The sequence below is a fragment of the Phoca vitulina genome, unplaced genomic scaffold, assembly GCF_004348235.1.
Source record: "Phoca vitulina isolate PV1807 unplaced genomic scaffold, GSC_HSeal_1.0 scaffold21, whole genome shotgun sequence".
Lineage (NCBI taxonomy): Eukaryota > Metazoa > Chordata > Mammalia > Carnivora > Phocidae > Phoca > Phoca vitulina.
In genome coordinates this window covers 23,661,786-23,689,241 of record NW_022589724.1, presented here as the reverse complement: position 1 = coordinate 23,689,241, position 27,456 = coordinate 23,661,786, and the positions used below count along the sequence as shown (strand labels likewise).

At 40.0% G+C, this 27,456-nt stretch overlaps 2 protein-coding genes across 5 annotated transcripts in view; both read left to right on the top strand.

Annotated features, from left to right (window-relative positions):
• Positions 1-7,859, top strand: part of PPP6C (protein phosphatase 6 catalytic subunit) — a 37,817-nt gene extending 29,958 nt beyond the window's left edge. Inside the window, exons 5-7 of the mRNA XM_032418408.1 lie at positions 2,967-3,046; positions 3,220-3,429; positions 4,590-7,859. Coding sequence (XP_032274299.1) covers positions 2,967-3,046; positions 3,220-3,429; positions 4,590-4,838 — 539 coding nt within the window. The 3' untranslated portion in view covers positions 4,839-7,859. The remainder of the gene's footprint in view (positions 1-2,966; positions 3,047-3,219; positions 3,430-4,589) is intronic.
• A 3,164-nt stretch (positions 7,860-11,023) lies between these two features.
• SCAI (suppressor of cancer cell invasion) overlaps positions 11,024-27,456 on the top strand; it is a 135,090-nt gene continuing 118,657 nt past the window's right edge. For 2 of the 4 annotated variants that reach the window (XM_032419093.1, XM_032419097.1), the window contains exons 1-2: positions 11,024-11,188; positions 11,911-11,955. In XM_032419093.1, coding sequence (XP_032274984.1) covers positions 11,136-11,188; positions 11,911-11,955 — 98 coding nt within the window. In that variant the 5' untranslated portion in view covers positions 11,024-11,135. Of the gene's footprint in view, positions 11,189-11,910; positions 11,956-20,502; positions 20,577-27,456 lie in introns of those variants that run through there. The other 2 variants (XM_032419095.1, XM_032419094.1) reach the window with 2 other exon arrangements.

Below are 27,456 nucleotides of genomic sequence, written 5' to 3'. Positions count from 1 at the left end.
GATCATCTTTTTCCACTTTCTCAACCTTTAACTCTTCTTCCCCCAATCAATTGAGAACCTTACCATGGAGAGAGAACTGTTCTTAACTTTTGGTGTACATTGTCCTAGATCATTGCCTCAAAGTGTAGCCCTCAGTTTAGCTCAAATGAATCATCAGGGGTGCTTGTTAAAAATTACATTGCTGGGCCCCACTGAAACCTCTTGGGGTGGGAATCCTAGAATCTGCTGAAGGTGAATGTTCTGCATTTGAAAGTTTGAGAAATATATATATATGTACGTGTGTGTGTTTGTGAACATATTTGTGTGTGCACATACCTGCTTTTTTCACTTAATGCTACCAGCCGTTCTTTACTTCATTGACATTATTTTTATAGCTGCATTGTATTATGCTGTATGGTTGTACTATAATTGATTAAACCAGTATCTTTAACATTGGACATTGGAATTGTTTTTAAGTTGCTGTTACACACATAGCTGAATGAATATCCTTTTACATATATATAATATTATATGTGTATAATATATATAATTATCTATCTGCTCCATCCAGAGAATGCTAGGACCTCAGGGGTCAGAAACGAAACTTAACCTTTAAAAGCAAAATATCTGCTTCTATAAAACTTTTATATGGTTTAAAGTTTTAAAAAATGAGGTTGGGGGGAAAAATGAGGTTAGGAAGCTCTTTGAAGGAGATGGCAGAACTGTTGAGATTATTAACATGAATTTTCCTTAAGCATAATTAAGACAGATATTGAGATATTTGAAAATATTAATCTCATAACACTTTAGTTTTAGATTTTATATTTTGGATTCTTTTCTGTCATAATAAAGATAATCTAAACTCCTACTCTTCAATCTGTAAGCCATTATCAATTACTAAATTGAGAAATTTTGATAATTTATGATTTATATAACTCTTTATAGTAATTGAAAAGTTAGATCGCTAATATTTGTCTCCTTTTTACAAGTTACTTTTGATTTTCATTCACAAAATATCAAGTACCATTTAAAATAAAAGTTTTTTGATTCTTTTGCAAGAATAGTCAATAGTTTGGATAGTACGTACTGTGGTGTTAGCTTAGTAAAAGCAACTGGCTCTAAGATTGTTATAATTACACCTCAAAATTTGACCAACATTTATCAGTGTAGGGCAAAGGGATAAAAGGGGAGAGGAAAGAGGACTATTTTAATCAAGATGCCTTGACTGAAGAAAATGATAACAGCGCAACATCTAGTATTGAATTCTTTTGTTCCCAAGCTGTGCTCATCTATTATTTTGTTTAATAAAAGGAAGCCCACTAGCTTCTCAAGCGGGAGATAATTTTAGTTATCATGGAACTTAACATTGATTTTAAAGTAGTAAAAATGGGGGCGCCTGGGTGGGTCAGATGGTTGAGCGTCTGCCTTTGGCTGGAGTCATGATTTCCGGGTCCTGGGATCAAGCCCCGCATTGGGCTTCCTGCTCAGCGGGGAGTCTGTTTCTCCCTCTGCCTCTCTCCCCTGCTTGTGCTCTCTCTTTCTCTCTCTCTCTGTCTCTCTCAAATGAATAAATAAAAGCTTTAAAAATAAATAAATAAAGGGGCGCCTGGGTGGCTCAGTCGTTAAGCGTCTGCCTTCGGCTCGGGTCATGGTCCCAGGGTCCTGGGATCGAGCCCCACATCGGGCTCCCTGCTCGGCGGGAAGCCTGCTTCTCCCTCTCCCACTCCTCCTGCTTGTGTTCCCTCTCTCGCTGTGTCTCTCTCTGTCAAATAAATAAATAAAATCTTTAAAAAAAAAAAAAAATAAATAAATAAATAAATAAAGTAGTAAAAATGTCCATGTATAGCTATTAATTATATTGGGCCTTCATTTCACACTGATAAACATATACTGAGCAGTTATTATGAACCAAATGCTTTGTATATGTATAAAGAGGAAAAAGAAGATTCCTGCCTGCAAGCTCAGCCCAGTGTTAGTGCTCTCATGGCAAGTTTACATAAGGATCCTGCTTCACACATAGAGGTAATTTAGAAAACCATGAGGATTGATCATACCCCATAGTCTTCTATATCATTTTCATTTGTACTTATGGCAATAGTGATATGTCAGGGGTTTTTTATTTATTTATTTTTTAATTTTTTTTTTAAAGATTTTATTTATTTGACAGAGAGAGACAGTGAGAGCAGGAACACAAGCAGGGGGAGTGGGAGAGGGAGAAGCAGGCTTCCTGTGGAGCAGGGAGCCCGATGCAGGGCTCAATCTCAGGATCCTGAGATCATGACCTGAGCTGAAGGCAGGACTGAGCCACCTGGGCACCCCTGTCAGGTTTTTTTTAAATTAAGGAAGAAGTCAAAGAACAGAACTTCCATGATATTAATGAAAGAAGAGATGTATATCCTATTAACTGTTGTAGACAACAGAGAAAGTGTTCAGCTGGGAATATATCAGAGCCTGATTGGCAGTCTGTCTCCAGTGGTGACTGCAGGTGTACTTACTGGAGCTCGAGTATCTCATTGCACAATGTGCAGAAAATCTCAGAAGAGACAACCTAGGCCTGAGAAATGTTGAGATAGGAATCACCAATGCTCCTATAATTAAGGGTCCTCTGATGTGTTTGATTACCCTACTAGAGTAAGGTGGTCACATTAAATAAATTACTCTGTTTGATAGAATTGTCCCATATGCATAACATAATAGACCAAAGCATTTGTTTTGGGATATGAATTTAATATTTAGCTCTTTCTGATCATAGCATTTTGATCAATAACTTGAACTGCTTTGTAGGGCCACTTCTGGAATGAAAAGCAGGACCACATACTTAGACTAGTTAAATATAAGTCTCCTTCATGGCTCTACGTGGAAGACCAACCAGGTCATAGCTTGCTGTCCTAGTTTAAGTTAAACTTCTTTAGTATTGGATGCGTTCTTTATTTTTATTGGCAGCTTTAGAACTTCATTAATGAGAAACTCTTCTGTTTCTTTCACAGATGAGTGCCAAACCAAATATGGAAATGCTAATGCCTGGAGATACTGTACCAAAGTTTTTGACATGCTCACAGTAGCAGCTGTAAGTTTATGTAAATCTTTGTAAAACCTCAAGTCTTTTCCTGCCAATAACCCTTTGCATACTTTTATCTAATTGCCATCTCAATTATATTGACATCATTAACGTTCATTGATGAATTTAGATATGACTGAGTTTATTATTATACTTTCAACTCTTATTATCCTTTTTGCTAGTTAATAGATGAGCAGATTTTGTGTGTTCATGGTGGTTTATCTCCTGATATCAAAACACTGGATCAGATTCGAACCATTGAACGGAATCAGGAAATTCCTCATAAAGGAGCATTTTGTGATCTGGTTTGGTCAGATCCTGAAGATGTGGATACTTGGGCAATCAGTCCCCGAGGAGCAGGTTGGCTTTTTGGCGCAAAGGTCACAAATGAGGTAAAGCCAATATTTTTTGAAAAATGGTTTGTTGGTGCTAATGGACTACATAAAGAACTATTGTGGCTATAGATAACAACCTTCTATTTCTCATCTAGTTTATCATGTAGGTCTTTCCTTATTGGTTAAATGAGATCACATAATGAAAGCACCTCCTTCAGTATCCACTTGGTAATATGTGTAAAATAAATGTTTTTTCTTTTTTCAAATATTTCAATTAAGTAATACGATAGCAAGGGCAAGATAGGCAACTTTTATATATATATACATATACATATATATACATATACATAGAAAATGTTAATATATATTTTCAATTTAGATTGACGTGTAACATATTAGTTTTAGATGTACAACATGATGATTTGAGATATATATATAGTGAAAAGCCAACTTTTGAAGTTCAGCTGTTTTCAATTAAAAAAAACACACACATAGACATTATATACGCACATAGGGATGAGCTTATATTGGGAAGTAATCCAGCACAATGGAATTAGAGAGTTAGGTTCAGCATAATTTAGGTAAATTATTTATGCTCTCTGAGCCTCTGTTTCCTTAAGGTACAAAAGAAGAATAATAAATCTCAGAATTCTTGTAAGAATCATACTGCACCCTCAGTAAATGATACTGATAGCGATATATTTTTTATTATACCATAAAAACTTTGTTTCATATCTGATAGTGTTTATAGAATGCTTTTCTTCCAGAAACTTCTAATAAATTATGTGACTGTGTGATTTCTATAACTTAGGCCAAAGCAGCTCTATTTGTCTATAACTTATTGGAAGTAGTGGGGATAACTAGTAGAATGGGTTCTATAATCATGAGAACTTTAGTAGTAAAAAGATTTGTTATTTATTTATTTATTATTTATTTATTTGGGGTGGGGAGAGGGAGAGAGAGAATCTTAAGCAGGTTCCATGCCCAGTGTGGATGGGGCTCGATCTTACAACCCTGAGATCATAACCTGAGTGGAAATCAAGAGTCAGGCGCTTAACTGACTGAGCCACCCAGGCACCCCTATACTTTATTTAAATATTATTTTCATATATATATATATATATATATATATATATATATATAATATATATAATATATTTATAGCATGGTTTTTAAAAAATGTGCTAGATACTTAACAAAACCTTTCTAAATTGCAGTTTGTTCATATCAACAACTTAAAACTCATCTGCAGAGCACACCAACTAGTGCACGAAGGCTATAAATTTATGTTTGATGAGAAGCTGGTAACAGTATGGTCTGCTCCTAATTACTGCTATCGTTGTGGAAATATTGCCTCGATCATGGTCTTCAAAGATGTAAATACAAGAGAACCAAAGTTATTCCGGGCAGTTCCAGATTCAGAACGTGTTATTCCTCCCAGAACGACGACGCCGTATTTCCTTTGAGGCCTTCGCCCATCCTGCTGACCCATTTTTCTTCCCTCTTCTTACCCCAACTTTTGTGTATTACCCTCTACAATATACTTTTTATCAAGCACTTTGCTGCTGAAATGCTGCCTCTTGCCTTTTTTTTTAATTTTAAATTATCTAAATTTATTGTTTGTTATGGTGTCTACAGCAATGTTTTTCTATCAATTTTCTCCCCCATCCCATCCCCACCTTGGACTCATTTGAGAAGACTTGAGAAATGTCTTAATACTCACACTGCTGCATGTAGCTCTTGCTTATTTACTGGTCTGGGGGAAACAGGATGTGTTTCCTCTTTTTTAAAAAGCCAATTGACAGAACAGACTACACCGAAATGCTCCTCCTTTTGTATCATTCAGCCTTTTGTTTTAGTTTGGTAAGTTTTAAGAAATTTCAGCAGCAAAGTTGTTATTCAGTGGGCACGATGGACTGCAGATGCCTCGAGTTATGTATACCTGTCCCAGCTGTAAACTTCATTGTCCTTTGTTGGATGATATTTTAAATGGATATAAAATAAATTGGTCTAAAGGGCTGCCCTCCTTGTTGTGTTTTTAAATTTTAGTTAAAACTGCTACAGCTTATGACTTTGTACAGTAAGATAATTGTATTGATCTTTTTTCAGATTCCTTGTATTTTTTAATAAAGTAATCTTAAATAAAACCCAGATAAGTTAAAGTGTTAGAAATTTTAAACAGCTTACATTGTTAGTTTAAAGTTATTCTTTTTTTCCCCCCCAATCAGAGCTTTTGACCCTTTGGTTATTGAGTTTAAAACTTCAACTGAAATTCAATAGTATTTATTTAAAAAAAAAAAAATCACTAAACTGTGCCTAAAGAACATAACTGCCATATTAATGTTTTGGTTTATATTCTCTATAGTAATAGAAAAACATTTAGTACTTGTAATGCTGATATGTTCATTTGATACCAGTTGAGTAGAATGTGATAGATCCAGTTTACAATCTATCATGAGTATCATTAAGTAAAATCTGTGTACTTTTCAATAGGAATCATTCTCCTCTTGCTGTAACACTTGACCTTAACTTTTAGAACGTGTTCATTTTTTAACTGCAACTGGAAAGGTTGAAAAGTCAGGACTCTTGTATTTGTGAACTGTAATTTGAAGCAAATTTTAAAAAGTGTAGAAAGAAACAAATTGTCCTATTTTGTAAAGGTCTGTGATACCATGTTTCGGCTTTGTGTAAGTAATTTGAATATCCAAAGGGTGTGATGATCAGTTCTTTATATGCAACTGTCCACTTAATAAGGACAAGTGTTCCAGTGTCTCTTATGACTGTGGTCATAAATGATGTTGGAATTTACTATTTTGTGAAATAGTTGGTATCCCTTTACTACTATAATTATTTTTTGTCATTCCAGGAAATCTTTGTGAAGCCAGCCAATTAATAAAGCACTTTAGTATCTGTTCAGGTAGTTTTGAAAACCAACTTTTCCCCTTCAGGATAAGAACTTCCAGGTTACCTAAAAATGCAATAAAAATCTTTATAGTCTAAGCTTCTTGGCACATAATTTTTCATCAGGGTTTTTCTTTTATTAAATGAGCACAATAATTTTGATTTTTATTTTCTGCAACCACCTAGCTCCTTGTTTAGTTTTTAATTGTATAGCTATATGAAAGAAGTGGCTAAGACATTTGCTGCACACACTTGAACTGTTGGGTCAGTAGCTTTCTGTTACTGCCCTGACCCCAGTGTAATTCAGGGGGAAACGTATTTTTATCTTACAGGGATATGTAGCTATGTATTTTACTAATTGTGAAACACTGGAAATTAATGATGCAGACAACTTGGTGTGGTCTTTGAACAGCTCTCTGCAGTGTTTTTTTCTGTTACCATAAATTGTATTTAAGTGCTTGCTCTCCTCTGCTTTTAAGTTGTACCAATAAAATCGGTAACCTCAGCCTCCCCTTCCCATTTGACACTCCTTAGCTTAAAATGATGTAGTTGTTTTAGTTATCCTTGTAATGTGACTTTTATTTTTAAGTCATGGTGTATTGCATTTGTTTGTCACTAGTTGGGCATGTGCCAATAATTTTCTGTCCATTCCTTAATTGCCATCTCTATTTTGTCTGATTTTTTTCTCTTCAGCTGAATAACAGCTTTTTTGCATGAAAAAAATAGTTTTTACTATTAGACATGTAAAGGGAAGAGAGAGTGAATGTATTGGACTTTGTAAGCCTAAAAGGAATATTTGGATCCCTCTAATAAATAAGGGCTATGTACGATATAGAGTAATCATGTAGTGGAAGATACTTGCAAGTCATAGATTTGTAGGCAGGAGGATCTGTTACTCCCTGTATCTAGGCTGAATGTAAAATCCTTTATGTTGTATTAATGGGGGTAATAACTATTTTTATTTGCTGATGATATACTTGGTTTCTAATAAAGTGTCCTAGGCTCTAGTGAGAACTGTCTACTTTTAATTGCCAATTACTTTCTTTCCCCTTTTCCTGATATGCTCTTGGCTAGCTTTTTATTGGTTTAATGCTTTTTCCTGAAATATCGCACCACTTTAAATGTGTTCATTTGGGTGTGATCCTAAAAAGTCTGGATCAAGAGCACATCTAATATGCAACCTGCATCAGCTCCTACTCCATCTGGATGACCAGAACTGTTGGAAGATTGTGACGTCTTAAACCCTGGGTTTTGCGTTTGAAATAAGGTTTGAAATATTGTTCATTGCATTAAGATTTGTGTGTTTTTGCTTTGTAAGCCCAGCACCAGGTTTTGAAAATGCCTGTATTGCGAAAGCAAATCCGAACTCTTTCTGAGCCTCTTTCGTTGTCAGAAATAGAATTCTTTCCATCAGCCTACAGAAAATTGTGTATCTGGAGTTGAAGAGATTTAACAGCACGAATCCAGATTTTTAAATGTAATTGTTTTTTAAATGCTAATGTTTGTAAAGCACCTTCAGTTCCTTGGATGAAGGGTGCTATATTCTCTCAGTGTAAACTAATAAAAAGATTATAGGAAGTTTGTCAGAAACTTTTATCTAATGCATAGTCTGTAGCCTGTCCCGACAAGAAGTTAGCGTTTTATAGAACACAATTTAAATTAAAAAATGCTTATTCCTTCACTTGGTTGCTTGACTAGTAAACAGAAGTGAAACTTTTTCTTGTTCTGCATTTGACTTTGAGCTACGTTTTCCAGTTCTTTAAAGGCAAGATTCATTGTTACGTCCTGGACCCAGTGCCCAGAACCATATACATCATGAGATCATCCCAACTCTTTCAAATTGTATGTTTACAGTGTGCATTCATGCTGATGAAGTGTACAGTAATAAAACACCAAAAAGCATTTGGAAAGTCCCCTAGTCTGGTGCCAGACACAGTAGATGCCTGGGGAATGTTTGTTCCTTATTCCCCTCTTAATTTTCTATTTCCTTATCAATCAGTTGGTGATTGCCTTTCCTTATCCTCATGAGAGATTATGCTGGCTTGGATCACTCAAATATTTCCTTTTCAAACTGCGTGAAATTTATGAGGATTTTGTATGTGTGTGTATCAACAAAATACTTATTACATAAGTATATTCCACTCGATCCCTGGACACCCACTATTGTTCTCAGCACTCTGCTTTTGTGTATAAATGGGAATGAGATATAAAAGACTGCGTGGTGGCATTATGGAGTAGTGTAAAGAATATAGGCTCTGGGATCAGATGTAGGTAAAAAAACCCAGCTCTGCCAGGCAGTAATAGCTAACTCAGCTGAAAGCTGTATGTGCCCTGTTTTGTGTTTACCTTTACCATGGTTCTATGACTGTATTACTTCTTCCCCTGACCCCCTTCAGATGAAGGAACAGATTTAGATAGGTGACTTTGCCAAGGTTGCAAAGGAAAGCTGGAACTTGAACCCCTTTAGGGCATACAAGAGTATGTCTTAAACCCTCTTAAGCCATCTTAAGCAGTATTGGTTATTGTAGCTATGTGACCCTGCACGAGCTGGGTTCTCTGGATCTTAAAATTCTGTGTCTAAAATAAGAAAATACCAGAGTTGATCTCAGGATTAAAAGTAGCACACATAAAGTACCCAGTCCCTGGCCCAAAGCTGCCATTTATTGAGGGCTCATTCTAATATACCGTTTGCCCAAATTAAATGTAGATGGGAAGTAATAATCTAAGGCAATATATAATTGCTGATACAGTAGCTTATGAAAGTACAAGGAATTTGGAGAAGAAAGTGATGTAGAATGGAGTAATTGGGAAAGGCTTAAAAGAGGAAGTGTGAATTAAATGTGGACAAGAATGATGGGATGTACATTTCTTATTTAGTAAAAACAGAAACAGAGATTACTAGAACTTGCATGTGACATGAAGATAGGACTGAGGGTGCCCCTTGGGAAGGCTTAAGAGATGAAAGCAGCAGCTCTATTGGCAGAACCATGTATCAGGAGTTGGCCAATTATAAAAGATCTTGAAAATGACACAAGATTTTAATCCCTATTTTTAAGAAATGTAATGAGTGATATTTCAAGATCAGTCTCCTAGTGAGTTGATGGCCCTCCCCACCAGGACTCCTATTCCACCTGCCACACTCTTGTCTGACAAATTATTCTGCCCCCACCCCCCTTCTGGTTTGGTTGAGATCAAGGCTGTCCATAGTTTGGTGATTTGGGGATTACATAAAAATTAGGGGAACCAACAGACGTTCGACATTTTTTTCCTTGTCAAAGCCATTTAAAACCCCCCACTACAATTTACCATTATTTCATAGAAGGAATGTCATTTTTAACATGAAAGAAAAGAGCCATCTGAGAATAAAGGATAGCCCTTTCCACCAAATAAATTCGGTTTTGTGAAAAGCTAGTGTCCTAATTTTTGCCATTTGTGAGGGTCAGTGAGAGATTTGTCCCCAGCGTGCTGGTGTGATTTACTCTAGGCTGTCGCATTATTGATGCATAAAAACATTTTCTAATAAAAAGGCAATAGCAAAAGAAAGTTTGATGCCTCCTCCCAATTCCAAATAGTTGCCAAGTATCTACCAAAAACAAAAACCTGTTCATGTGGAATGTAGAGAGGCTGTAGACTACATTGAAGGAAGAATTTAATATGTTAATGAGCTATGTCTTCTTCTCTCTCTTTTTTTAAAGATTTTATTTATTTATTTGGGAGAGAGAGCATGAGAGCAGGGAGGGTTAGAGGGAGAAGCAGACTCCCTGCTCAGCAGGGAGCCCGATGTGGGACTCAATCCTGGGACTCCAGGATCATGACCCGAGCCGAATGCAGTCGCCCAACCGAGCCACCCAGGCGCCCCTTATGAGCTATGTCTTCTTCTCAAGGATGGCCTTATTCAAGTATAATAGGAATGGTAACTAATATTGTGCTTATGTGCTGGTAGTCTTGCATGTTTAGGTCTGTCAACAATAAAAATGCAGTGAAATTTATTTTTAAATCGATTAACTGGCATTGAATTTACAATCATCTGCAGTGTCACAGGATGGTTAGTACACACTCAAGGATCCATTCTAGTTAGTCCTTCCAAAATGGAACACATTGCTTTTAGTTATGGCATCAATTCTGTTTGCAGTGATGATTTTTCTTTCATGGTAATTTTTTAAACCTCTTGCTTTCTTGGAAGTCTGCACACAAGTTTGTGATCTTTTCTGCAGGGGACTGAGCATCTGAAACATGCTTTATTTTGGTAGATTCTTGCAGTTTTCTTGCTGGATCCTCCATGAAAGGTACCTGTGAGCTGTGAGACCATTTCAGCATGATGTGGAGTTAGGGACTGCATCGAGGTGGTTCAAAATGAAGCTCGTTCTGGAGAGTTACCTCACGGTCGCACCTGCCAGAGTTTGGGAAATTGCAGTGCTTGGCTGTTGGTCCTGGCGTGGTGCAGTGTTGGGGGGGCGCCAGCTGGTGTGTGGAATGCAGGACGCAGAGCCAGGAGAACCTGCCGGCAGGTGTCTGGAGCCTGAGATGCAGTTTCTACTTTGCAGCGCATGGTGGCGCTTAGGTTTCCCTTGCCCTGCTAGCAGTCTCTAAGGCACCTCCGCCGCCACCTGCAGTCTCAACCAAACCTAGGTGGCGGGATGTGACGGCCCGAGCGTCCAATCGACTGCCAGGTTTTCGGCCACACTACGGCTCTAGCCAATGGGAGTCGGGGAGAGGCGCGGAGGGGGCGGGCCCCGCGGCATGCCAGGCAGAGGCGCGAGGCCCTCCTCCCGCCTCTCCGCCTACTCCAGCCTCCGCCGCCTCAGCTTCCCGAGCGAGCCCTGCGGCCGCCGGAGCAGCTCCCGCGGCGGAGCAGGAGCCGGATGGTCAGAGGAGCCCGGCAGCCCCAGCAGCCGCGGAGTCGCCTGGCCCCCAGGTGGGGCGGGAGCTGGGTCGAGGTCGGGTTTGGGGATGGGGTGGGGGCGCGGGAGCGGGCCCAGGGGCAGCGGCTCGGGGCCGTGAAGCATTCGGGGCTCCGAGACGGGAGGGGCGGGGGGTTCTGGCTGAGGGGGGATTAGGGGGCATCCAGGGGCGGGGGAGTGGGCTGGGCGGCGATCGCATCCTCGATGCCGGGTGAGAGGGGCGTGTGAGGGAAGGGACGCCGAGGGGTGAGACTGGGGGCGCGGGGCCGGGAGGGGCAGGGCGCGCGCGCCCCGTGGACGGGCCGTGGAATGCGGGGGGCGCGGGGTCGGGGGGGGGCGGGGCTCGGAGGGGCAGTGCACGCTCGGGAGGGGGTGGGCACGCGAGAGGGGAGGCCGGAGGGGCTTTCGGGGGTGACGAGGCAGACAATGAGTAGGTGGAGGTGGGTGGTTTTGGGGAGCGGGGCTGTGACGAATAGGAGCTGAGGATGGAGTGAGGGACTAGCAGGGAGAGCAGGGTTTGGGCAAAGCAGACATTAGGGGAACCGTGAGTCCCAGGATTGCTTGGTCTTGGTCAATAGGGGAAACAGAGCATAAGGTGTTTGTAAGGTCAGGTATGAGCTTAGCGAGCCTGTGGTCCTAGAGGGTGGTACACTGAGTTTTTGACTGGCACAGTAGGGCCAGGAGATGTGTTCTTATATGTTACTTTTAGTTACCGTCTTATTTGTTTGGTTTGTAGACTGACTGGCATAGTGGAGAAACCACCTCGAAAACGGAAAAGCAGGTAAGGCAAAATGCCTTCCTATTTTGCTTCGTGTTTTTCCATTTGCTTGGCTACACCTATGCCATACTGCATAGTTATACACTGTCAGTAGATGAAGTTTTTTATTTAGCTCCTTCCGTAATGGATATAACTACATGCAAGACCTTTCTTTTGAGGAGGTCAGTGTACTACCTGTACCGTGTGTGTATGTGTGTGTGTGTGTGTGTGTGTGTGTGTGTAAGATTATATGGGAAAGAGACGTGGGTAATTGAGAAATCCTAGTTTTTTACTTTAGCTATAATTTCAACTTCTTCACCAGCTCTGTTTAAAAAGCTGGTGTTTCGGGGCGTGGTGGGGGGGCACCTGGCTGGCTCAGTTTGTGGAGCATGAGACTCTTGATCTCAGGCTTGTGAATTTGAGCCCCACATTGGGTGTAGAGATTACTTAAAAATAACATCTTAAAAACAAAACGGAACTAATGTTGGGGCACCTGGCTGGCTTTTCTTGGTAGAGTGTGCGACTCTTGATCTCAGGGTGGTGAGTTCAAGCCCCGCGTTGGGCATAGAGCTTACTTTAAAAAATAAATAAAATATATTAAAAGCTAATGTTTATTGAACATCTACTATGTGCCAAGTACCATGTGCAAGTGCTTTATATGTATTATCTTCTATAATCTTGAAGCACCCCAAGGAAGTATGTACTGTTATCACTATTTTGCAGAAGAGGGAAGTGAGGCACAGGGAGGCCAAGATCACTCATCTAATAAATAACGGAACCCACATCTGAATCCAGGCAGTCTGACTCCAGAACTTAGGCTCTTACCCATTGTACTATAATGCCTCTAATAAACATGCAATTGAAAATAGATTTTCTTACTGCTTTTTCTTTTATCATCATACTTAGTACATAGAGTCTAATAAATAATCAAACCATAGGGAAATAGAAACGGAGGGCTTAAGTAGTCCATAGACAAGTGAATTACTACTTGAGTGATGAAGAAGAGCATATATCCATCCCACAGACATTTTTGTGTGCATTTCACATGTCAGATACTATATAGCAATTCTGTGTGGTCATGAGAAGATTTCTTTTGCACAGATGTAGGCAGTGGTCTAGAGAGAAAGTAAGCTACAGTAGCGAGGATGTGACCAGTAGGACCACTGTCATAGTTAATACTTGGTAAGTTACCGATGTTAGGACACAGAATACCTCAACAGTAAGTAGATATGAAATGCTGATGACAGAAGTGCTACCAGCCAAAGGTCCTTTGTCATTCTGGGTCTGTACTGTTCAATATGGTAGCCATATATGACCATAAAGCACTTGAAATACGGCTGGCATGGCTGAGGAACTGAATTTTAAATTTTATTTATTGTAATTAATTTAAATTCAAAAACTGGTACTTGACTCCCTGGAAAATAATCAAGTATGTGTGGAAAAATTTGGGTATGTGAATCTACTTTTTCATCTGTAAGTTTTATGAAATCTCTATACAGATCAAATATTTCCAGTGAAAATTTAATGTCCAAAACAAGGTGTGCTCTAAGTAAAAATACACATCAGATTTCCGATTAGTATGAAAAAATGAATGCAAAATTTCTTATTACTAATTTTTATATTGATTATATGATGAAATCATGTTTTAGATATATTGGATTAAATAAAAGTATTACTAAAATTATTTTCTTTTTTTTTCTTTTTTACTTTTTTAACATGGCTATACAAAAATTAAAAATTATATATGTGGCTTACATTACATGTTTTTTTGGGACAGATTTTAACTCTCATTACTCTGCTGTCAGTCTCTTGCTGTGGCCTCCTGACTGCGTTCTCTACCTCAAATCTGTAATTCATTCATCATGCTGTGCAAGTTGATCTTGTAATTCTCCTGCTTCAATCCTTCTATGGTTCCCCATTGCTTATTGAACATAATTCAGACTTTTTAGCCTAATGATAAAAAGAGACTGCCTTTGGGGTGTTTGGGTGGCTTAGTTGGTTGAGCATCCAACTCTTGATTTCAGCTCATGTTGTGATCTCAGGGTCGTGGGATCGAGCCCCTGCATCTGGCTCTGTGCTGAGCGTGGAGCTTGCTTGGAATTCTCTCTCTCCTTCTCCCTCTGTCCCTCTTCTCTCTCTCTCTCTCTCCTTTGCCCCCTCCCCCAAAAAAGAGACTGCCTTTATTTCACTTCTGCTTGTCTTCCCAGTGACAGTTTAATACTGTGGCCATGGAAATTCTCAATACTGGACCTCTTAAATGTCTAATATTAAATGTCTTAACTTTCTGGTGAATCCTGCACAATGAATGAATTGCTGAATGTAACTCTATGTTCTGCTTGCCATTCCCAGAACTTACGTTCTCTCTTTGCTTTGGGTTTTTGCACATGATTTCTTTTTCTCTCTGGAATACTTTCTCCTTGTTCCTTGGCAAGCTCCCTCCTTTAAGACTGTTAGCTCAAATGTCACATCCTGTGTGTGGACTTTCCCACCCTCTCCTTCACCTAATCTGATCCTGTGATAACTTGTACGTATGCCTAGGTATAATGATTTGGGCTGCATTTGAATTCTAGCTCTGTCACATACAAGTTGTGAGATCATACGTAAGTTAATAAACCTCCTTGAGCCTCAGTTCCCTCAGCTGTATATGGAAATAATATACATATATTATCTATATATGGCTGGCTGGCTCAGGTGGTAGAGCAGGCAACCCTTGATCTCAGAGTTGTGAGTTCAAGCCCCATGTTGGGTGTAGAGCTTACCTAAAAAAAAATTTTTTTTTTTTTTTTTTAAAAGATTTTATTTATTTATTTGACAGACAGAGACACAAGGAGAGAGGGAACACAAGCAGGCGGAGTGGGAGAGGGAGAAGCAGGCTTTCCACCGAGCAGGGAGCCTGATGCGGGGCTCGATCCCAGGACCCTGAGATCACGACCCGAGCCAAAGGCAGACGCTTAACCGCTGAGCCACCCAGGCGCCCCACCTAAAAAAAAATTTAAAAACAAGTCAGGCTCTCTGCTCAGTGGGAGCCTGCTTCTCCCTCTCCCTCTGCCACTCCCCCTGCTTGTGCTCTCTCTCTCTCTTTCTCAAATAATTAAATAAAATCTTTAAAAAAAACTTTTAAAAAGAATAATTTAAAAAAAGAAGTCTAACCCTCAGAGGGTTGTAAAGTGCTTAGTATAAATAGTACCTGGCACATAGAAAGTACACAATCAATTTTATGTTAAAAAAGCAGCCATCAAATACTCTTTATTTCCCGCCTCTTTTCTAAATGTATACAGGCTAAAGCATTAAAAATAAGGTATTAAGGCAAAGAAGAAATGAGAGAAGAATAATAAACCAGTGGCAAAGTTAGTATATAGACTAGAAAATACTGTAGTTACTAAAGATAGGTTCCGTATTTGGCTCTTAGTTTTCTCAAACAAAGCAAAGAAGAAAATAAAGCTCAACTTCCAGATTCATGGTGTTTATAAAATCAAACACGTGTTTGTTTTTTAAGATTTTGTTTATTTATTTGAGAGAGAGAGGGAGAGAGCAGGAGCAGGGGGAGGGCCAGAGGGAGAAGCAGGGAGCCCCCTGGGGGGCTTGATCCCAGGGCCTTGGGATTGTGACCTGAGCCAAAGGCAGATGCTTGACCAACTGAAACACCCAGGTGCCCCCATATGCATGTTGTTTAAGAGAAGTACAACTTTTTTTGATTGTTAGGTTTTTTTTTAAAGATTTTATTTATTTGACAGAGAGAGAGAGCACAAGCAGGGGAAAGTGGCAGGCAGAGGGAGAGGGGGAAGCAGGTTCCCCACTGAGCAGAGAACTGGCCTCTGGGCTCCATCCCAGGACCCTGAGATCATGACCTGAGCTGAAAGCAGACGCTTAACCTACTGAGCCACGCAGGTGCCCCTTGATTGTCAGATCTGAGAAAAATTTGTCTCACTGGTCTTCGTTGTGGGGACCTGTGTTTTGGGGGGAGGGAATCCTAATAATAAACATAGTAGTGAGTTTTTAAAGATTGCTTCTTATAATGCTTCTCAACCCAGGTTCATGTAATGCCAGTGAACATTCTCCAAAGAGCCAAATCAGTATATAAATATACATCTCACTGATGGCTGGCTTGGTTCAGAGATAAACAAGGATGAAGAAGCTGCAGGGATTCTGTTTATTCCCAGCATCTAGACTAGTGCCTGGCACTTAGAAAATAGTTGGTTGAATTATTGAATGAATGTGTCCTTAAATACTTCTCTATGAATATTATTTCTTTTCTTTTAATTAACAGATTTTTTTTACTGTCTTTGTTTTTTTAAGTTTGTTTATTTAATTTTTTAAATAATCTCTCCATCCAGCGTGGGGCTCAAACTTAAAACCCCGAGATTAAGAGTCACATGCTCTTCTCACTGAGCCAGCCAGGTGCCCCTAAAACTATTTTCTTAATAATACTGAGACTTTACTTGCGTTTTTTGCTATTATTCACTCTCATTCACAGTGGAATTTTCTGAGGCTACAAGTAGGAGTGATTTCACTTCAACTCTGAGGGCTAATGGAATATGTGTTTCTGTATTACTGTGTTTAAAATTTTTCTTTTACAATCTAATATAAATATCGATGGATATACTCACAAAGATAGTTTTTAAGAGTTGTTAAGGGGCTCTCCTGCGACCAACAAGTTTGAGAGCTGTATGAGAGAACATATTGTAAGAAAGATTAAATTGTCCTTCACTCTCAATTCTTGGGATGTTCCTTTAACAGTAGGTCCCTCCTTGAGGCGCCTTTCCTTCCTCCAGAATTGCTGCCTCTGGGAGTCCCCAGTGTAGGCTTCCTGAATATTATTTCTTGTAACCAAGTTTTAGTAAGCATCAGGCAGCAATGAGTTGAGGCTTCTATTCTTAGTCAAGAATCATGAGAGCATGTATTTCGCATGTCTGATTAGGTCAGACCCTGATCAAGTCAGGATTTAGAACTGAACGGACCGCCAGCATACATCTCTGAAGAGGTCCTGTGGACAAGACCGTGATTTTCCCCAGAAAACAGTTCTGGAATTGCTCTAAAAATAGAGAACAAAATAACTAATTAAGGCCCTAAAGATGGATTATAAAGAAGGGACGTAATGATCCTAGCCAGAAATTTTGTATAGCTGTTATTATCAGTAGCATACTGTGGCCATAAAAACTCTCAATATCAAATGGAATGACTTCCTGATTAACACTTCAAGATGAATTAATTGTTGAACTTGGTCTTAAGCACCCCTTTGAGTTGGCCTGCTGTGTAGAGTTGTTGACTGTTAGGCTATATATCCTGTTATAGTTGGGAAAACGGTTGCCAAAAGTATCATTTTTATTTTAGGGTAGTTGGTGTTAAGTCATTCTTTTTGATAGACATTAGTTAGTGGCTGAATTATTCTTTTTCTTAAGTTTTTATTTAAATTCCAGTTAGTTAACAAATAGTGTAATATTAGTTCCAGGTGTAGAATTTAGTGATTCAACACTTACATACAATACCTGGTGCTCCTCACGAGGGGACTTCTTAATCCCCAGCACCTATTGAATCCCACATTTCCCCATCCTGCACTCCCCTCCCCCCTCGTATCTTTTGAGAACATTCCTAGTACACACCAAACTATAATAATGTTTAAGAAGAACTAAGATAATTTGAGATAAGCATTTCATACACTACTCTTATTAATTCTTCCTGTATTTTTTTCTCACTAAAACTTTTATTTCTTTATCTTAGTACATCTTTGTACCCTTAGCACTGAGTGGGTGCTCAGTAAAACTATAGTGAACCAATAAATGCGTTGGTAGCAAGAGGGAGTTAGTGTAGGTTGGAGCTTTAGTGGTCCAAAATACTGTGACACTATTTAAGGACCCTGATAAACTGTACTAGACCGAAAGGAGTTTTAAGGTTAGGAAATTTGATCTCTATGTGGTTTTGGAAAATTCTGAAGACCTCAACATGTCTGCTTAATAATGTTTGGGTTATGAGTTAGAACATCCTCTCATCCTATCAGGAACAAGACCCATTTGTTTGGATAGGATTCCTGTTGTTTAAAGCTTTACTGTATGATGTGCGGGCTTTTTTTAGTGATGTGTTTTAAGCAAAGAGATCTAAGCATTTTTCTTTTAAAGATTTTATTTATTTGACAGAGAGAGAGAGAGAGATCACAAGTAGGCAGATGGGCAGGCAGAGGGAAAGGGAGAAGCAGGCTCCCTGCTGAGCAGGGAACCCAGTGCAGGGCTCGATCCCAGAATGCTGGGTTCTTGACCCAAGCCAAAGGCAGACACTTAACCAACTGAGCCACCCAGGCGCCCCGAGATCTAAGCATTTTGTTGGTATATGTAATTTGTTTGAATTACATTTGAATTCTAAAACCATTTAAATGCTCTCTAGTCCTGGGTACCAGGGATACAGACACAAGTAAGATTTGGCCCTTGCTGGGGTAAAACTCATGTGGTAGTGGAGAAGGCAGACCCAAACAATGGGACAGTGTAATGACTTTGTATGTATACAAAGGGTTTATAGTAATTCTGCATACGGGTAGTGAGAGCACTTTTCACAGACATCTCCTCTAGGCCCTGGAGGTTTTTAGGAGGTTACTTTGGCATAGTGTGACTATTGAATGACAGAGTAGACCCTGGATGGACTGACTAATGACAAGATCTTAAGTGAGCTGAATTTAGGACCTGAACCAGGGCAGTGTCAGGTGTGGAAAGAAAGGTGTTTTTAGGGGTGCCTGGCTGGCTCAGTCTGTTAAGTGTCTGCCTTCAGCTCAGGTCATGATCCTGGGGTCTTGGGATCAAGCCCCACATCAGGCACCCTGCTCAGTGGGGAGCCTGCTTCTCCCTCTCCCTCTGCCCCTCCCCCCTGCTCATGCTCGCTCTCTCTCTCTCTCTCTCACTTGCTCTTTCTCTATCTCAAATAAATAAACAAAATCTTAAAAAAAAAAGAAAGGTGTTTTTAATAGTTTGGGCTGTGGTTTCAGTTTTTAGAGATTAAGCAGGGGTTCTCAAAAAGGGGCAGTTTTGCCTCCTGGGGGCATTTGGCAATGTCTGGAGGAGACATTCTTGGTTGTTAAACTAAGGGCATCTAGTGGGTGAGGCCAGAAATGATGTTAAACACCCTACAATGTGTAGAGTGGCCTCCCACGTTGAAGAATTATTCAGCTCAAATTGTCAGTGATGCTGAAGTCGAGAAAACCTGGACTAGAGTCGAATCCCAGCTCTTCCAAATACTGCCTTTGGGCTCTAGAACAAAGTATAGATTTAATCTCTGAACTGTTTGCCCTTTTGCAAAAAGCAGGTGTTGACAGTACTTCCTTTGGAGGATTATTCCCCCCCTCAATAGCATGTAAACTGTGTGAATGCAGAGATTTTTGTCTATTTAAAAAATAGATTCATTGAAGTAATGAATGTAAAGTACATGATAACAGTTACTGACATGCGTTAAATATTTAATAAATGATACCTGTGAGTGTTATTAGTTTAAATATTTTTATTTTGCCTTTCCTTCTAGTCTTTTTAAAAACATGTTGATCCAAGGTATTATTAGTGTAAAAAAAAAGTGCACCAATTTTAAGTATGCAATTTGATGAGTTTTGACAAATGTATACATTGTGTAACCACCCACTGTAATTATGATCTTGAACCTGCCATTGCTACCCTCCCCACCCCCACATTTGCTCATGTTGCCTTGTTGTCATGATTCTGGGAACCACTGATCTTTTTTCCCTATTACTATAGCTTTGTTTTTTCTAGAATCTCATGTAAGTAAATCATTCATTAGATAGTCTTTTGTGTCTAGCTTCTTCCACTTGGCATAATGCTGTTGAGATTCATCCATGTTCTTGTTCATAACTGTAGTTAATTTCTTCTTATCGCTTGGGAGCAAGGTATGTATGTTTTTACATTGTATGATTTTACCGTAATTTGTTTATGCATTCACCAGTTGACAGACATTTGGCTTGTTTCTGGTTTTTGGCTAGTATGAATGCATCTGTTAATGAACAGTTGAGTTAAGTCTTCGGGCAGATATGTTTTCATTTCTCTTGAGTAGATAGATGCCTACGAGAGGGCTTGCTGGGTCTTACGGTAAGTGTATGTTTAATTTTTTAAGAAATTGCCAGACTGTTTTCCAAAGTGGCTGTACCATTTTGCATTCCCACCAGCAATGTTTGGGATTCCACGTGTTCCATATCCTTGCCAATATTTGGTATTGCCATTCTTTTTCTTTTAAAAAGCTTTATCAAGGTATAATGGCATACAATAAGCCACACATATTTAAAGTGTACAATTCGATAAGTTTTGACACACGTGTATACCCTTGAAACCATCACCATTGTTTGCCTAGGGGTATATATCATTATGTTTTTAATTTGCCTTTCCCTAGTGATTGATCGTGTTGAACATCTTTTAATGTATTTATTGGCCATTCATAAAACTTCTTTTGTGAGTTTTCTTTTCAAATCTTTTGTCCATTTTTTATCAGTTGTTTGTCTGTATACAGTTATAAGGGTTCTTTATTCTGGAAACAAATGTTTTGCAGATATTTTCCCCCAGTCTATGGCTTGCCTTTTCCTTTTCTTCACAGTATCTTTAGCTTGAATAATAGTTTGGATGGCAACACTTTTAATGGAGACAGCAGAGACGGGCAAATTTGGAAGGGTAAGATTATGAGTTTATTTTGACTCTATGGAGTGTAAAGTGCTTCAGAGTTCACCATCTCTCACCAGGCAGGTGGAAATATGGGTCTGGAGCTGAAAAGGGCGTAGGGCTTCAGATACAGAGTTGGAAGTCATCAGTAAATAGTTACCCACGTTATGCAAATGAATGAAATAACTAACGGAGACCATTTTGAGTGAAATGTGAAGAAGAGTAGAGCGTTGTAATAGCATGGTGTGGAAATAAACCAGACTGCTTTCTGTTTTTTGGATGTTCTTTCTTTGCAGTATTATCTGTCCATTGCAGTTTTTCTGTATGTAATCATCAAACAAGTAATGTTTATCTCTGGGAGATAGATCTCCATACTCTTTAGTGAGGAACAGATTCTGGAGGTAGTTATATTGAAAACCAGGTGAACATTTTCCAGTTTACACTGAAACACAGGAATATCCTCTACTTAGAGAGTTTGTGTATGATGGTGTTTGCCTTAGTAACATCCCTACAGAAATGCGGTGGTTTTGGTAAAGCTGTTTCTTACAGCATGTGTCAGTGAAAACCTAGGACATACTAAAATTCAGTTCTGCAAAAACAGATTTTACAGGGCCCAAGATAGTATGGTCAAAGTGCTAAGCATTTTCATGGTAATATTTTACTCAGGAATAAAACCTGGACTGGCTCAAGCAGTGATTTTTTAAGGGTGTTAAGAAATGAGCCCAGGGGCGCCTGGGTGGCTCAGTTGGTTAAGCATCTGCCTTCGGCTCAGGTCATGATCCCAGGGTCCTGGGATCGAGCCCCACATCGGGCTCCCTGCTCCGCGGGAAGCCTGCTTCTCCCTCTCCCTCTGCCGCTCCCCCTGCTTGTGTTCGCTCTCTCGCTGTGTCTCGCTCTGTCAAATAAATAAAATAAAATAAAATAAAATAAAATAAAATAAATGAGCCCAAAGATTCATTGGGACTAATTCAGGGGCTCCCTGGAGGGTGGGAGTAGGTAGAAGAAAGTTAAGCAGGCTAGCCTCTAAGGCTCCACTTTGACTTTTATGTATGTGTGCATATATGTCTGTATGTGTATTTTTAATGTGGAAAATTTCAAATACAGACAAAATTAGAAGGCTTAAATTGTTCATCCAGCTTCAATAATTATCAATTGAATCTTGTTTCATTTATATACCCTCCTACTCTACCTGAAACATATGCCATACATGGTATTCGTCTAAATATGGTAGTATGTGTTGTTGAAAGATAAGGACTCTTAAAACACATTACCACAATACCATTAACGATAACTTAAAAATTAACAGTATTCCCCTAGTATCATCAAATATCTTGTCAGCGTTTAGATTTCCACATTTGGCCGATCGTTTTTTAAAATGTCTGTTTGTTCGGGGTGTGTGGGTGGCTCAGTTGGTTAAGCATCCAAGTCTTGATTTCAGTTTGGGTCGTGATCTCAGGGTCATGAGATTGAGCCCCACCTTGGGTTCTGTGCTCAGTGGGGAGTCTGCTTGAGATTCTCTCCATTCTTTTTTTGCCCCTCCCCTCCTCTAAAGTAAATAGATCTTTTAAAAGAATAAATAAAAATAGAATGTTTGTTCAAATCAGGATCCAGGTCAGGTTTGTAGCTTGCAATTTGTTGATTAGATCTCAAGTTCTTTTAAGTCTGTAGTTTTCCCACTCTATTTTTCCCCATGCTCTTTATTTGTTGAAAGAAGTATGTTTGTTATTAAGAGTTTCCCACAATCTGGGACGCCTGGGTGGCTCAGTCGGTTAAGCGTCTGCCTTCGGCTCAGGTCATGATCGTAGAATCCTGGGATCGAGTCCCTCATTGGGCTCCCTGCTCCGCAGGGAGCCTGCTTCTCCCTCTGCCTGCCACTCCCCCTGCTTGTGCTTACAAGCAGGGGGAGTGGGAAAGGGAGAAGCAGCCTTCCTGCGGAGCGGGGAGCCCGATGCGGGGCTCGATCCCAGGACCTGGGATCATGACCTGAGCCGAAGGCAGACGCTTAACGACTGAGCCACCCAGGCACCCCAATAAATAAAATCTTAAAAAAAAAAAATACCAAGATTAATGAGTTGTAAAAGATATCCGTAAATTAATTGACTATATAGTAGGGCTACGAATTTTTTTAAAGATTTTATTTGTTTATTCCAGGGGGTGGCACACAAGCCGGGGGAGGGGCAGAGGAGGAGAAAGAGGGACAAGCCGACTTTGTACTGAGTGCAGAGCCTGATGTGGGGCTTGATCCCACAACCTTGAGATCATGACCTGAGTCCAAACCAAGAGTCAGACATTCAACCAACTGAGCCACCCAGGTGCCCCAGTAGGTACGAATTTTATTTCACAAAATCAGGTAACCAAGAAATGTTACAACATTTTAATTCCTTCACATGAAATTAAATCCAACCTTGGGACATGTGCCCCTCCCACCCCCAATCCACCACACTGATGAAAAATTCAATCTCAGTGATTAAGAATGGGCATGCTCCCCTCCTTAGGGTTGTATAAGAATCTGGGAGCCTTATGAGGAGCCAGGCAAAGGGTGAAAGGTAAGTTTTCAGTTCATAATGGCTGTGACTGGTAAGAGTGTTGTCTGAGAGAGTATGGTTCCTTGATGTTTGGTGGTTCTGACAGTTATGGCCCACTTCAGGCACATGAATTTTTGCTAGGTATGGGGATTCCAGTGTAGAAGTTTCAGTTTTCCTAGGTATAGCACACACCCATTTCCCTCCCAGGACCTGTCATTTATCTAGAGCACTGCTAGGAAGTGGGGTTGCAGGCCCCCTCTTTTTGTGGGTCCTGAAGAAGTCCTTCCCCTTACTAGATAATTCACTCCTTTTTTCTTCTTGTTTCTGCCTTTCTGCCCTCAAAGGTACTGTTCTTCCACCCTTCCCTCAGCGTCATCTCCTCAAGGAGCTCACATTTTCAGAAAACAAGCAAAACCTCCCTTGAGGCTAGGACTGTCTTGGAGACTGGGGAATACAGTGAGAATAAAACATTCATTGATGTCTTAATAACTATCCAGCTACTTTTTTTCCTTCAATAATTCTTTTAGTCCCTGTGGTGGTTTTAAAGATCTGTCCACAAATTCTTTGGTTCTCCTTTCTTTAAAAGATGGAGCTTAATTCTCCTCCCCTCGAGTGTGGGATGGACTTTGTGTCTCCCTTCTAGTGGCTAGAAAACGGCGGAAGTGATGAGACCTCACATCCCAGATCAGGTCGTCAGGAGACTTTGGCTTGTCTTGGGTGTACTCTTTCCCTTTCTCTCTCAAATCATTTGCTCTATGGGAGACTAGCTGCCATGATTTGAGGCTGCCCTGGACAGACGAGAGCCACTTGCCATGTTGTGAAGACAGGCAGCCAATGGCGAGGGCCACATGGTAAGAAAGAAAGCCTGCCAGCAAGCACGTGAGTGAGCTTGGAAGAGGGTCCTGCATTGGTTGAGCTTGAAATGACTACAGCCCTGGCCAACAGCCTGACTCACTATCCTGGCTTCACAAGGGCTGAGATATATAAGCCTGTGATTTGGGGGGTGGGGAGGGTCTCCTTTCATTCGACACTGGCTCTATTGTACCCAAGGGATCAGTCTCTGGCTAAGCTTTCTCTCCTTCTGGGTAGGTCTCTGATGGGCATTGGGAGAGAGAGAGAGAGAGAGAGAGAGAGAGAGAGAGAGAGAGTGTGTGTGTGTGTGTGTGTGTGTGTGTGTTTGTATGTTTCGGAAGCAGCTATCTTTTGATTAAAGGCATTGCAGGACAACTGACTTTCAGGCAGTGATGTGTGCCTGTCGTAATAGCCAAATCTCTAACCATTTGCTTTCCTCTTCAGAGTCTTTGCTCTGTCCCTGATCTTTTGTCCCACAGATTGGGAGGCAGTCCATGCTCATGTTCACTCCTATTAAGGCAAGAGCCAAAAGGTCATTGCCCAATGAAATTCAGTTTTCCTCTGCCTGGTATCTGTCACTAGGTTTTGAACTTTTTTTCAACCCCTTCTTGGCTGTCTGGGAAGAGTGGGTGATGGTTAATTTTATGTATCTACTTGACTGGTGCCTAGATACTTGGTCAAACGTTATTGTGGGTGTGTGTCAGGCTGTTTCTGGATGACAGTAACATTTGAATTGGTAGACCGAGTAAAGTAGATTGACCTTCCCAATGTGGGTGGGCCTCATCCAATCAGGTGAAGACCTGAAAAGAGCAAAAAGTCTGAATAAGAGATAACTCCCCCTGCTAGACTGCTTGAGTTGGGACATCAGTCTTCTCTTGCTTTCAATTTGAGGTGAAACCTTGCTCTTCTTGGGTCTCTAGCCTGCTGGCTCTCAGCCTGGAACTTAAACCATAAGCTTTCCTGGTTCTCCAGCTTTCAGACTCCAACTAGAATCATACCATCGGCTCTCCTGAGGTCTCCAGTTTGTTGACTGCAGATCTTGGGACTTTTTGGCCTCCAAAATTGTATAATCCAATTCTTTATTATCTATCTATCTATCTATCTAGACACACACACACATACACACATCCTGTTGGTTCTGTTTCTCAGGAGAACTCTGACTGATACATAAGCCTCATCTTTTTTGTGGCCTTAGTTTCATCCCTAGTTTGCCAGAGTGCTCCTAAATTTGTCGTAGCTTCTGCATAATTAGCTTTGGGTTCTCTTCATGGATGCAGTCTGCCGTGAAATGTCCATCTTCACCACGAGCTGAACAAAAGGAGAAATGCTTGTGTTTTCATAAACTGGGCAGCTGTTTTGGAAACATTGCACACTAAAGCTAGGCATCATTCTTTATATTCTTGTTTTGCAGTTGGGTTTCCTTCTCCCAAGCTCTCTCCATATACTCCCATGGGCCTCAGAAGCATATGTGCCTGTTTGGCAGGATCCTGGGCATTCTTCCTGGATGGAGGAGCCCATGATGAAGGTGCTCACACATGGTTTTCCAAAAGCCTGCAAAGTGGCAGTCAGAACTGTTAAAGTTTTATTTATTTATTTATTATTTATGTATTTATAAGTAATCTCTACACCCAACATGGGGCTTGAACTCACGACCATGAGATCAAGAGTTATGTGCTCTTCTGACTGAGCCAGGCAGGTGCCCCAGAATTTTTAAGTTATTGTGATAATTCCAAACTGTAGCATTATCTACATATTTTTAGAGAACAATTGGCCCTCCTCCCCCAAAGACTTTAGATTTAGAACAGTTGCCATTAGCCTGTCTTTCTAACAATAGATAAGCAAGTCATTTATCTATTGTGGTGACTCCTAGCTGGTGATAATGAAATTGTCATCAATGAGTAAGAGATTTCTTACCTTTTTTAAAAAATAGGAATATGTATCTATATTGTCTCAAACCAGTTTTCAGTTATTGAGATACAAGTTTAAAAGAAGGGGAATGCTTTTTTTAAAAAATTTTTTTATTGTTATGTTAATCCCCATACATTACATCATTAGTTTTAGATATAGTGTTCCATGATTCATTGTTTGTGCATAACACCCAGTGCTCCATGCAGAACGTGCCCTCCTCAATACCCATCACCAGGCTAACCCATCCTCCCACCCCCCTCCCCTCTAGAACCCTCAGTTTGTTTTTCAGAGTCCATCGTCTCTCATGGTTCTTCTCCCCCTCCTATTTCCCCCCCTTCATTCTTCCCCTCCTGCTACATTCTTAGAAGGGGAATGCTTTTCATAATTTATAAGAGAATTATAGAATCTGTATTGGGAAAGATTCATTACTGAATGCAGCAGTAAGCACAGTAGGAGAAATCCTACTGTAACATACCAGAAAAGGAGGTCCTTTGAAATTCCTCAGTCTCCGTCTTTTCAAATATGGTTTACTTACATGTTCATTAATAGCTGACATGTATTTCAGTGTTTCCTAAGAATTTTATCCGAATGAAATGTCTCATGTACCTGCTATTCCGTATTTTATATGCCCTTGTGACAAAATACCAATGGCATTTAGTAGAGGTGTTAGTGAGTTCAAGGTACTTCTCTCATTGTTGATTTTTCTTAATAACCAGTTAACAGGGGCCCCTGGGTGGCTCAGTCGGTTAAGCGTCTGCCTTCAGCTCAGGTCATGATCCCAGGGTCCGGGGATCAAGCCCTGTGTCAGGCTTCGTGCTCATTGGGAAGTCTGCTTTTCCCTCTTCTTCTGCCCCTCCCCACTGCTCATGCTCTCTCTCTCTCTCAAATACATAAGTAAAATCTTAAAATAAAACAAAACAAAACAGATAACAAAACCACAATTGTTATATATATGGCCATAGAATTTTTTAGTTTTAAAAAGAGGTTCTTATACCTGAAAACGTTGGAAACCACTGGATTAGATATCTTTAGAGCTATTTCTAGCTCTGATATGTGGGAGAGAACTGTGGCTTAGGGATGGAGTCTGTGTAAGGATGTGTGTGAAGAGCATCCCAGAGCATGCTGGTGAAATCCCCAGGGCTTTGGCTGGTTTCTAGTCACTCGTTTTCTTTTTTTTTTCCCTACATGCCCTAGGGGTTTGATTTCATCTTTTTTCCAAGAGTCATTTGGTAATCTGTTGTTCTCTCTGCCCATAAACCTATCTTCTTTGAAAGAGAATGCAGGTGCCTCAGCTTTCCCTTACCTTGTTAACTCTGAAAATGTTTGATGCTTTTTCAATTTCAAGGGTTTTTACTGCCAGTAACAATAGAGAATGAAATGAATGAATAAAATCTTATGCATTTTAGAATTTAGAATTTTATTAAAAATAAGAGGTTTCCCTAACCTTTGTTGAAGAGTAAATGAATAGAGCTCAATTTTCTAGTAGTTGCTGGAATAAAGGCAATAAACTAAGTGATGTCAGAAGTTTCTTCCAACTCAAATATCTTTAATTTTTAGGGAGAGGTTACTCACTTTCCTTCATTTTGTCACTCTCTTAATCTGGGAAG